Source organism: Tuber melanosporum (genome assembly GCF_000151645.1).
Source record: "Tuber melanosporum whole genome shotgun sequence assembly, scaffold_234, strain Mel28".
Lineage (NCBI taxonomy): Eukaryota > Fungi > Ascomycota > Pezizomycetes > Pezizales > Tuberaceae > Tuber > Tuber melanosporum.
Window position 1 is genome coordinate 103,748 of NW_003298902.1, and position 12,496 is coordinate 116,243.

Consider the following 12,496-nt stretch of genomic DNA (forward strand, 5'->3'; position numbering starts at 1 on the left):
TAGACGCTCCCAGGCCATCCAGACGGATTCTGATTAGTGCACCTTGCCTGATGGAGGGAGCAGTACGGTAGAGCGGTCTCAACCCACCTATTGCAGGCCGACCGCGCGATACAGATCCCTCTTGAGGGAGGCCGGTAAGGAATAGAAGAACTTAGACCCCCCAGCCCAAGACCACAACAAAAACCAGTATGGGTTCTTTTTTACAACGGTCTTGGATTGGGGGATGGCCGTCTGGTGTGGGGAAACTCGGGAAGTTTATACAGAGATTGAGGTGGATAATAGGGGTGAGATTACGGCTGCAGTGCACCCGAGTACGTATTTGAATAATATGGTGATCGCGAGGATGGGCGGAGTGCTTGAGATTTGGAATGTGAAGACTAGGTGCGAATTGGTCCATATCCGTCCTACATTGCGCTTTGCTAATGTCTTGTGATTTTTTAGTAAGAAGATTTACACCATCCTTTCACCGGTAGCTTCCACGGGGAAAGAACCACTAGAAATTGCTTCTTTAGTGCAAACGCAGGCTATCTCTGTGCTTGCTATTGGGTTTTCGACGGGTGAGGTTCATCTTCATAATATACAAGCCGACTGGCCTCTGTTTACGCTAGGCGGTTCTGCTGGTGATATTATTGCTGCTACTTCTCATGGTCAGAAACGAGTTACTAGCATTTCATTCTGCACTGGCCCGGCAGTCGGTGCTGGAAAATCAAGAGTAGCAACTGATTCTAGGGGTAACATGCTTGCAGTTGGGCACAATGATGGCGACAGCACATTGCGAAACTTGAAAAAACGTAGAATCGCAGCGACTATGCGGAATGCTCATGATGGGCCGCTCGGTGGGGGCGTTGTTGTCGACTGGGTGGCTGGACAGAGTGTCCTAGTTACGAGCGGTGGTGACAATAGTATAAAGGTATTTTTTCGGTTTTTCGGTTTACTTCGTCTAACAAAGCATTTACTTACGGATTTTTAGGAATAGATTTTCGATTCTCCACATACTACGCTTCCCCGTGTATTACGTTCCCGGTCTGGGCACTATAAACCCATAACTTCTCTAACGTTCCTGGATCCTCCACTTCTCACTTCCTCCTCTCTGGCTCACTTGATTCTTAGTTCTGAGCTCGTTCTATGAGAGATGACGCACAGTCATTTGTCTTCTCAGAAAAGGCCGGAGGTAGGAGGTCGAGGAACCCTCCGCAAAGTGGTGAAAAGGGCACTTGGGCCAATAGGGAATTTTCGTCATCAAACCCAGTAACCTGTATAGCAACTGTAATAGGTGAAGGTGGTGCCGGAAATGCAGAAAATGCGGCACGGGACCTGGCAGGAATAATAACAGGTCATCGAGACTCTAAATCCGGAAGTCTCTGGAGCTTTGAGAACAAGTCTTTGGGAGGGCGTTGGGCTCAAACAACTGATGGTGGGCTCGTCCGGAGCGCAGGTGTGTCGTCTTGCGGGACTTTCTGTTTCATAGGTTCTAGCAACGGTAGGATGGCAATGTATAATATCCAGAGCGGGATTAAAAGGCGTCAATTCCCTGAGCCAGTATCAGCCGCCACGGCGAAGCGTCTTAAAAATAGTACCGGGCCGGTGAAGTTGGGCATGGTCTGGCGCAATTACTAAAGCGAAGTTACACAGGCATTCTGATCTCCTCGCGGTTTCTTGCGATGATCTTTGCATTCGGGTGGTGGATATTGAAACCTGCAAGACAGTGAGAGAGCTTTGGGGTGCGCAAGGTAGGATAAGCGACTTTTGTTTTTCGAAGGACGGAAGATGGGTATTAGGCGCTTCGGCGGATAGAGTTATCAGAGTTTGGGATTTGCCAACTGGGCATTTGATTGATGGTATTAGGACTAAGAGTGATGCTACTGCTATGGCGTTTTCTGGGACTGGGGAATTCCTGGCGACGGCTCACGTTGATAGTGTTGGGATAAACTTATGGTGAGATTTGTTTTCCCGTACTTAACTGGAGTGGAGCTGACTCGGGTTGATGTTGGATAGGACGAATAGAACTTTGTTCAGACACGTTCCGACTAGACATCTTGATGAAAAGGACATAGTGGACATGACTGCTCCGTTCGCCTCTGGAGAAGGCGGTGTCGGTGTCATCGAAGCTGCACTTAATCCCCAGGGCGATGGAGAGGATGACTGCACCGGCACATACACCACAGTAGACCAACTGAGTAGCAACATGTTGACAATGTCTCTTATTCCAAGGGCAAGATGGCAGACGCTGCTTAACCTCGACGTTATTGAGGTAATTTCATCTTCCCCCCGCCCCGCAGCTTCTAGATAAACAAGTCTAACCTTCCATTGCAGCAACGAAACAAACCGAAGGAAGCTCCCGGGACTCCTGAAAAAGCACCTTTCTTCCTCCCCCCACTCGGCGTGATATCTGATCCATTCGCGCCAGCTGCCAAAGAGATAACCAATGACACCAACAGCATACAGCCGAGCGATCCCGCATCCTCCGCATGAGCCGGGACAGCGGGGAATCTACCTTCACAAAACTCCTCCACGAAGCAGCAGACGGCAACAATCGAGACTACACCGTCATCCTTGCCCATCTGAAAGCGCTCTCACCCTCGACAGCAGATCTAGAAATCAGGAGTTTGCAAGTAAACGAGTTGGTGCCGTTTGTTCGGGCCACGACGCAGCGACTGAGGAGCCGGAGAGACTACCAGCTCGTAGAGAGTTGGGTTAACGTGTTTCTCAAGTGTCATCCCGAGGGCGTGATGAGCGAGGAGGACGTTAGGGATGAATTGAGGAAGTGGATGGTGGAACAGAAAAGGGAGGCTGGCAGATTGGCGCAATTGGTGGGGTATTGCTCTGGAGTTGCGGGGTTTTTGAGTGGGAGGTGATATTTAATGCTGTTGATGGTCTGATATAGTGGAAAAGTTTGTTGTGTTTTTTTTCGTATCATAAGTGTTGGATCGGTTTTTGTATGTGGAGGAGGGGAAGGGTGTTATATTTGTAGAACTTGGTCGCCTTGAAATAAATCTTTTTGGATTCGGGTTGCGCTGTACTCAATTTGTCAGTAAAATCCTCACACCTTTGTCCGAACGTCGGAGTTTTTTCAAGCGTAGAGACTGTTGTGGTACTGGAAGATGGCGGACTGATGGTCGTAGGAGAAAATAGAGTACAGTATAATGTAACACAAGTTATGGGCTACGAATGAAGGTTTGAATCTTTGTAACTCCCGAGTGGTCTGGTAAAGACCAGAGGGTATCCTCTTCTCCAACCGGATATAGCCCTCAAATAGTGAGGGAGCACCAAATTAGGGGGTTGTAAAAATGAAGGGGGGGTCAGCGAGTTTTGTCGCCAAGATGGTACAATAATCTAATCTCTGAAAGTGTTTCGCCATCTTCACATATCATCACTCGTGAATCCAGCTTGTTTGTTCCCTCCTTCCGACCCTCGGACGCGTCACCAGAAGAAACTGGGGGTGGATAAAAATTGCCCTATGTCAGCTTGTTTGCTCCCCTTTCCCCTCCAATACTTCCCCCTCCAACGCTTTCCCCTTCTACACTTTCCCCCTTTACATTTTGACTCCCCCCCCCCACCAAAACCCCCGACCCCCCCCCCTACCGACACTAAAAATGGGTACCGGTTAGTACTAGGAATTGAGAAGTTTCAAAATATCCTGTTTACTAACTTGGTCTTATTGTATTTCTCAGCGGCAGGTTGAATGATAAAAAATGGCTCGTGGCTGACTACCGCTATTGATACGGCACTGACGTTAGCCAATACGTGGTACGGGCGATGGCGGGATGCTCGTAGAGAAAAGAAAGCCAAGGACCTCGAAAAGGGCTTTCTTAGTCCCACCGCTGCTGTCTCTGGCCCTGCTTCCGCTCTTGCCACTCCTGCCGCTGCTCTTGCAGGTTCCGTGGCTACTCTCGCTGCTCTCGCTGCGTCTCTCACTGGTCCCGCCGGTGCTCCTGCCGCTGCTCCTACTGTTGCTCCTCCTGCCGCCGCTACTGTTGCTACTGCCGCTGCCTCTGCCGCCACTGCCGCCACTGCCGCCGCTGCTACTGCTCTCGCCACTGGGAACGATGCTCCCGGCCCCGGTAACGCTGCTCCCGCCACCAGTAATGCTGCCCCTGCCCCCGGTTCAGGAATACTGCGGCAAATGCGGAACCATCAATGGAGGCAGGACGGTGGCTTTAAGCTGGCTGGCACCTATATCGCTAATCAGGACATCAAAGTCCTTTGGATTAAAGTCACCAATGTCATGGATATCGACGAATTCATGAACCCCCTTGGCATTGGACGCAGGGTTGTGAGTGAAAGTCGCGGGTACATCGACCTGTGAAGCCGACAAGAATCGAGCAATATTATTGTTGGTACGAGGACCCGGGTGCTGGAGCTGTGGTTTTTGGAGCCAGTAGGAGGTGCCTGCTAGCAGCCTTGTTCTGGACAGCTGGCGTGAGGGGCTAGAGGGGAGACCAATACCAAATTTAGTTCTGAAAACTGACTTGGCCAATTGGTGATGGAAGAAATTGAACAGCTCCAGCACTCGAGTCCTCATACCAACAATAATATTGCTCGATTCTTGTCGGCTTCACAGGTTGATGTACCCGCGACTTTCACTCACAACCCTGCGTCCAATGCCAAGGGGGTTCATGAATTCGTCGATATCCATGACATTGGTGACTTTAATCCAAAGGACTTTGATGTCCTGATTAGCGATATAGGTGCCAGCCAGCTTAAACATGAAATAGCTGATGTTGCAGGCATCCCGTACCATCTTCCGGCGAGTGAGCAAGAAGCGAATGCGGTAGTACAGGTTGGCAACTGCTTTATCTATGGACGGAACCTACGCACAATGTTTCCGGCTGCTTTGATGAATCACGACGGTAAAGCTTTTTGGGTCGTTTTTCTTGTGGACACAAACTCGCCCAAGACCTATCTCTCTGCTGAGGTAAAGTCTCCGGGTTCTTGCATGAAAATAGTAACATCTATCTAACTATAAAAAATCTAGACTAGCAACCTCTTTGGCATCCCAGCCATTCGTGAGGAAACACCAGTACGTATCCGGATTGCTGGATGGCAACAACTTACGTTCCGCGCACCCCAGTGCTCGCATTTTGTTAACATCAATATTCTCAGCGCAGACTTCCTTGATGCCCACGGGGTTAGCCTGGTGAATAACGCGAACAGACTAGAAGCCAAGTTGTTCTTCGATGGAAAAGCATGGAGGGTCTTGGTAGAAGGCGAAAAGTTGTAGTTCGTCCTCTGTAGGGTGGGACTGCTAATGAATTTTATTTTATTCTTTGTCAACTAGGCAAATTCAACTCAGTGCAATCCGTTGGGCAGTCTGAGGCAGTAAAATTCACTACTGGCACACTTATCCTGTTTTGGAGTCACCCAACCAATCCTACCTATGTTGTACCACACAGTAAGCAAACCAGCGGAACCCGGGCAGTCGGAAAAACAATGGATCCTTGGAAACAGATGTTCGACAGACTTAAAGAGCGTTTTGCCAGTATAGCTTCAATCAAAGGAAGACTTGTTATTCTGAAACTGTTTCAGTTAACAAAACCTCTTCCCGGTCAGCCCTTAAGTAGTTTTATCTCCAAGCTCCACTCACTCCAATATCCACTTGTCATCAATCATGCAATTGCCCACGAAATTTTCAAAGACCAACTACTAGGAGCACTACCTCTATCATACAGTTCATGAGTTGAAATTATACGGGAACGACTCTCGTTTTCGAATCCCCCCTCCCGATCCCGCCACCTTCACACCATGCTTCCGAGCTGCTCGAGGGAGTCGGCAGCCCCTTTTCCGTTGTTGTCGGCTCCCCCGCGATAACAATAAAACCGCCCGTGGAGAAATATGTTAAACAGATACGTGAGCAGTATGGTGACTACCTCTCCGCCGATCTGCTGGAGGGGGACGAGTACAGAATCTGCGAGCGGTACTATGGCTGCCCGACCCGGCTGCTGCAGCTGGACGAGACGCTTCACCATTCCCCACCCCCAAAGACGCCTGCGGAGGAGGCCCTATACACTCAGGTTTCCCAGCCAATCGCGGGCCCTGAAGGGGTAGGGGCGGAAGAAGGAGGAGGTGAGGACCTCCGTGCCGATGGTTTTCCTCGTCTCTATCGGACACACCCGCTCACTCCCGTCAGTCAGTATGCGTCGTCTCAGATTCAACTTCCGCCATCGGTAAGGGACCGGACAGAGTCTGTGATTGCGGATGTCGCTACTTCGCATCTAGTGGACTTGGCGCATAGGACTCTCGACGGCCCACATCTCCAGTTCCCGCCCATCTACGCAAGGAAACGGAGTAAGCACTAGTTGACTACCCCCTTGAACCCGATTAATAGTCACATGTCGTGTATGGGGAAATCATTTGGATGAAGAGATTGCTGCAGAAAATATTGGGTTAACAAAGGTATTGGGTAAAATAGCTGACGGTTTGCTGGTACAAGGAGGAGACAAAGAGCAAAAGACAGAGAAGGAGTCACTTGTTCAACTAGATCTGGAAGTGGGATTAGAGGTTATGGGTCAAGTTACCTCTATTGTATGGCGTATAGAAAAGATGAAGGAGAATCAGGAGGAAATTGATAAGACTTTTGTACAGGTATAGTCTAATACTGCAACTATTCTTGATTTATTGGGATCTGGTTCTGTTCCTTTTTAGTTTTCAATATCAATTTCCTCGCAAAAGTTCTCCAAATACAAATACTCTTCTACTAACAGTAGATCCATCCTGAACTTTTCTGAAGTCTGATTTCCTCCACGGAAACAAGTATGACGGGTTGTATGTAAAACTGCTATCATATAATAGGCAGCAACAGGGGAAAGGTGAACTTTCAAACCAGGTTTAAATGCAGTAAATGACCACTAGTTAACAATGTGTGCAAATCCCCAGTCTACTACAATTCTGTGCTCTGACATAACAACATTTACTGCTTCATCAACTGTTGTTATATACTCTCACTGCAATCGACCTATAGTTCCGAACGCTAGTGAATAAGCTGTATCATGATAGACATATAGTGCCTCATTATCTAGTCCCATAATTTTTGGCAGCCAGTCAGCTACACTTGAGCATTCCAACAAAATCCAATCTCCTACTAGGGCAGGAAATGGCCCAGCTAAGCTACTTAATAGTCTGTCGCATATCACAATACTCTGAAACTTGGTACCATGTGCCTTTTTAAAACCTGAGTAGAAGCTTCGCTGATCATAGCCCTAACTGTAACCGGTGCAGGTACTCGGTTATTGGTTTTGTTGAATAATTTGCTTTAAGTACTGCTTTGATACTTGGTTTGTTCTAAGTATTGCTTTGATACTTGGTTTTGTTTTATGATTTGTTTTAAGTATTGCTTTGATACTTGGTTTTGTTTTATGTTTGTTTTAAGTATCACTTTGATACTTAAATAGTTTTACAAAAGTGTATTGCTTGATACCTTTAATTAGATTCGTTCATACCAGACATGAACAGAGTTGTGTATTTAAAGACTCCCTGATTCCATGATGGAAGAGGTAGACTTTGACAGACAGTATTTCAATATACTTGGTTGAACAGTAACTTCTTTGTTCCTCAGTACACCCTTGAAGCCTCTTTTAGTTCTCAGCTCTTGTCCCCTCTCTGGTAGAACAGGCTACCTACCAACTATCATACCTATTACTGATAACATGACTAGCACCTTGCGAACAAGTTACATTTTTTTAACCTGAGCACATGGCTAAGAACCTGTCACCAGATTTAGGCCTGATCAATCTATCGACATCTACCTCAGAACGCTTGTAGAGAGAAGTAGCAGAATTACAGTACATTTGGCTTTGTCTCTATACCAACATAGAGTCATTGACAATCAGAAGTAGGAAGAGAATCCCACGAAAATACCTTTTAGGAAAGAAAGAACTCTAATGCTCTGCTATAGAGCCTGAAAGACTTGCAAATACGGAAGCCCCACAACCTCTAGAAGAACCACCCACTACATTAACAAAGAAACCTACTTTCGAACCCCCGAACGACTCTGTGTCTAGTGGCGAATCAGATAGGGCTAGTACAGGAGGAGGACCGTCAGGAGGTGGAAAATCCAAAGCAAGATCAGAAGAAGAAGAAAAACTCGAATTACTGGATATTCGAGGACTAAAACTCTACCTATCTCCCCAGTTCACAGGGGAAGGAAAAGACCTCAAGCTCGAAGCCTTTGATCGATGGGCAACATCACTCGTACACTTCTCCTCCCGAAGAAAGTAGATGCAGAAAAACCTACATCACAATTATACATAGGAGTATTCTGCGAAGGAAAAGCAACAGACGCATACCACTAATGCTATAAGAAATATGGTGGAAATCCAAAGCTAAGAGCAACAACAGTACTTGAATACCTCAAAGATAGTTTCCAATCCTCCATCAGAAATGACCTGCTATACAGCAAATTCAATGAGCTTTAGCAAGTTGATAGAATACATGTAAAAAGAATTACGGATGTAGCCACAGATCTCTTAATATATAGGGACTGAATAATGACAGGAAGCATCTCTAGTTATATCCTGAAGTGACAATTGTATGATGCTATGCACCCTACACTCCAACGAGAAGTAGAACCACTGAAAGAAGATAATAATGACATGGGAACAATAATCAAAAAGGCTGAACGAAAGGATACCATACTCCACGAAACTAAGGCATACAAAACTCAGTCATCCTCTAACATTAATAGAAAATATTGATACAAGCCCTCTAACAACTCTGAAGAAGAAATACCTTGAGTCTGGGAGAAGAAAACAAAGTCTACTAAGGAATCGAGACACCAGAAGGGGGAATGCTTTGAATGTGGAAAGACCGAACATATAGCAAAGAATTCTCCTACCAAGAAGAAAAAAGGAAAAAAGCTATCAAACAAGAGGCATCCGCCAATAATATTAAAAGTGATAGTGACTGTACCCAATTCAGTGAGTATGAGGAAATCCACATTGGATATATCAATGTGGAATGTAACAGTCTCTGACTACCAGCTACCTTCAAATCTTACACCGCTCTCGAAGGTACTATCCTAATCAATTGACAAAAAGCCTGAGTTTTGTTCGATACCGGTATAATTGGAATATTATGGCAGTAAAAGGATCAGGATCCACAAGCCATAAGACCTGTAGCGCTACTATCCGACTTGGTTCTGCTACTCTACCTCCTTAAGAGATGCTGGTAGGGAATCTAGCCAAATACGATGCCCTGATTGGGATGCCATTCCTAAATCGATACAAGGCTATAATCAGATGTGGAGAATCTACTATTAATTTTCTAGACCAGAAGGTCAGAGTGTTATACAAACCAATAAGCGGAGAATACTGAGCCACAGTCTGTGAAGTGACTGCCCAATGCCATTTGGATGAGTAATCTGATGATTTCCCTAATTAGATCCCAGAAGAACTACCACCTATGAGAGAAGTGAACCACGATATCTGTCTCCGAGACCCCTCTAATCTGAAGAACCAACCAACCTATTACATCCTTGATGCATACAAAACCCAATTGTGTGACTAGGTAAACCAGCAACAGAGGAGAGGAATCATCTACTGAGCAGAGGCACGAGGTACCACACCAATGTTTGTCCAACTCAAAGCAGATGGCAAAAGAATCTGCCCTCTGGCTGACCTCAAACTACGAAATGAAAACACAGTTATGGACAGTTCTACTATCCCACATCAAACTGAAATCCTAAATGCAGTAGAATGAGCTAGATTCTAGAGCAAAATTGACTTAAGCAATGCCTATTTCCAGAAAAGGATTGACCTAGAAAGTGAATGCAATAACAGTTTCAAGACATCTTTAGAAGTTTTATTAGCTGAGTCATACTACAAGGAGATATGAATGTGCCTGCCACCTTCATGCAAATTATGGAAAACCTGCTAAGTGAATACCTCTACCATTTTGTTTGGGTATATATTGATGATATGCTTATGTACTCAAACTCCGAAATAGAACATGCATACCATATAGGTTTGGAGTGTATGAAGCTAAGAGAAGCTAAATTCTATGCTAGCTGAAACAAATCAATTCTGTTTGCTGACAAGCTCGACATTCTAGGACATGAAATAGATAATACAGGAATACATGCTGCTCTGGAAAAGATATCCTATTTAATGGAATCGACAACAGTCTGAAATTTGTGAGCACTCATGCGGTTCCTAGGACCTGTCAACTACATCTCCGAGTTCCTTTCACACTATGCCACTATAACTGCACCACTCACGGACCTTACTGGCAATGGGGAATTCGTTTGGACCCACACACATGACCAAACTTTTACCAACATTAAGAAATTAATCAAAAACACCAATGTTATATGGCCTATCGATTACAGTAAACTAGAACTAATATGGCTGATTACTGATGCATTGGATATTTGAGTTGGAGCATGGATTGGTCAAGGACCCTCACATGAAATGGTAAGACCGACAGTATTACACAGTAGGAAGTTCACTAATTCACAAATGAACTATGGAACTATGGACAAGGAAGCACTTGCAGTGATCGATGCCCTTGCTGCCTTCAACCACATCTTAATGGACAACACTTTTACTATTGTTACTAACTACTAACCACTCACTAATCTGAAATCTGAAAAGGTCTCTGGCTGGAGAAGAACATGATGGATAGCAGAAATCAGCAAATACGATGTAAAAATCATCTACACCCCTGGGAGAACAAACTATTTAGCTGATATTCTCTTCCACATTTATGAAAACCAAGTGCTCTTAGACTCCCCTCTCATCCAGGACCATACAAGACAAAGTGAAGACAGTTCTGATAACACCTCCTATGAACAAGAACCAAAATTGGCTACAGCCAGTACTGCCCCTACCTCTGCTCCTTTTTCTTATACCATATACAGGGAAGCCTGAACAGACTGTGGAAAAGACATCAATGAAGATTGAAAGGACAATTGCACCCTCTGCAGTACACCTCCTAATGAGCTTGAATAGAGTAAACTCTATTAGTTCCACTGTTACCTCGATACCTGTCTCTTTCATCAGACAGAAATTAAATTTAGTAACAAATACCAGTGACTATACATACCTCTGCTTGTGATTCCAAAAACACCAGCTTTGATACTGCTGAAAATGAAGAATAACAGATAATGGATGATGCTGATAACGGATCAGTCTAACCTCTCCTTACCTTTAATCTTGCCCCAAGATGACACTAAGATCTTGAACAACTCGAAGAAACAGTCTCCTACTTGGATGCAACATCCTACCTACACTCTCACAGTCTGCACCTCCACCATCACCTCCTCTAATATATCCTTGACCACTATTTGGTGGACCTTTGTGAGTATACAATAATGAAACTATTGTTTCTGTCATGCCAGCTAGCATTCCTAAACATCATCGACAGCTCTATGAAACTTTTAAAGAAGAAGAAGATCCTATCAAGCCGACAATATGATTTCTCATTGAAGATGAATGAGATGTCAGATCGACTATAGAGGGATTGACCTCATCCTTCTGAAGCCAGATGATAGCAGTATACTGCCATGACCCAATCTATTTCAAAGCTATGGACAGCTCCAGATATGGAGATCTCACCCCATATAACATATCCAATGGAATGGTCTATACCAGCACCTGTTATGGTGAATATTGCCTATACATCCTGAAAGGCTATATGTTCAATGGAATGACTATCAGGGAATATATTATCACTGAAATCCACAACAAAGAACACTATAGTGCCAACCACAATCTCCAATATACCTCAGAATATGTTTACTTACCCGAAATGCAAAATGACTTCCGCAATTTCATCAAATAATATAAACTCTACTAGGCAAACAAGGAGTGAACACAACTACTTAAGGGAAAGGCCCAGGTACTGCAATCACCTTACGAAATATTCTAATCCTTCGCTATCGACTTCGCAGGACTATTCAACAAGTCTGCCGGATATGACACTATTATGGTAGCAGTGGATCGCTTTCCTGGATACATATGGCTCATACGAATGAAGGTTCTCGACTCCTCCCAGGATATCTGGAATAACTTCTAACAATTCCTATTTACCCCCCATGGATAACTATTGTCTATTGTCAGTGATGTTGATCCCTGTTTCACAGCCAGATTCTGGAAATAAACCTTGACAGCTCTTGGAATCAACTATATTATAGCTACTCCAAGATATCATGAGACTAATGGCCAAGCTGAATGGAAAATTTGTGAAGTCAAGACTGGAATTAGGAACATGATCAACAAGAGACAGGCTAACTGGGAACCTGCCCTTACCGAGCTCACTGTATATATCAATACTGGATATTTGGACACTCTAGGAATGTTTCCGTACAAGTCAATCTTTGGCCGCCCATAACCCCTCCTACCTACAACCCTCTTTAAGAGCTCCTCAATTCCTGCCTCAGATAACTACTTAAACTGCCATCAAGCTATCCTGATAATGCTTTCCAAGCTGTTAAAACTAGCCAATTCAGGAATACAACTACCCTCTGCCAGACTTTCTTACGTAAAATATCGACATGCGAGGA

At 44.9% G+C, this 12,496-nt stretch overlaps 1 protein-coding gene across 1 annotated transcript; it reads left to right on the forward strand.

Moving 5' to 3' along the window:
* Positions 1-1,125: 1,125 nt before the first annotated feature.
* On the forward strand, positions 1,126-2,855 carry GSTUM_00000944001 (uncharacterized protein; the record flags this gene model as incomplete). The annotated part of the gene is made up of 5 exons (XM_002838179.1): positions 1,126-1,573; positions 1,707-1,935; positions 1,996-2,251; positions 2,314-2,382; positions 2,439-2,855. The coding sequence occupies 5 exons, from the start codon at positions 1,126-1,128 to the stop codon at positions 2,853-2,855; spliced, it is 1,419 nt and encodes a 472-aa protein (XP_002838225.1).
* Between the last annotated feature and the right edge of the window lie 9,641 nt (positions 2,856-12,496).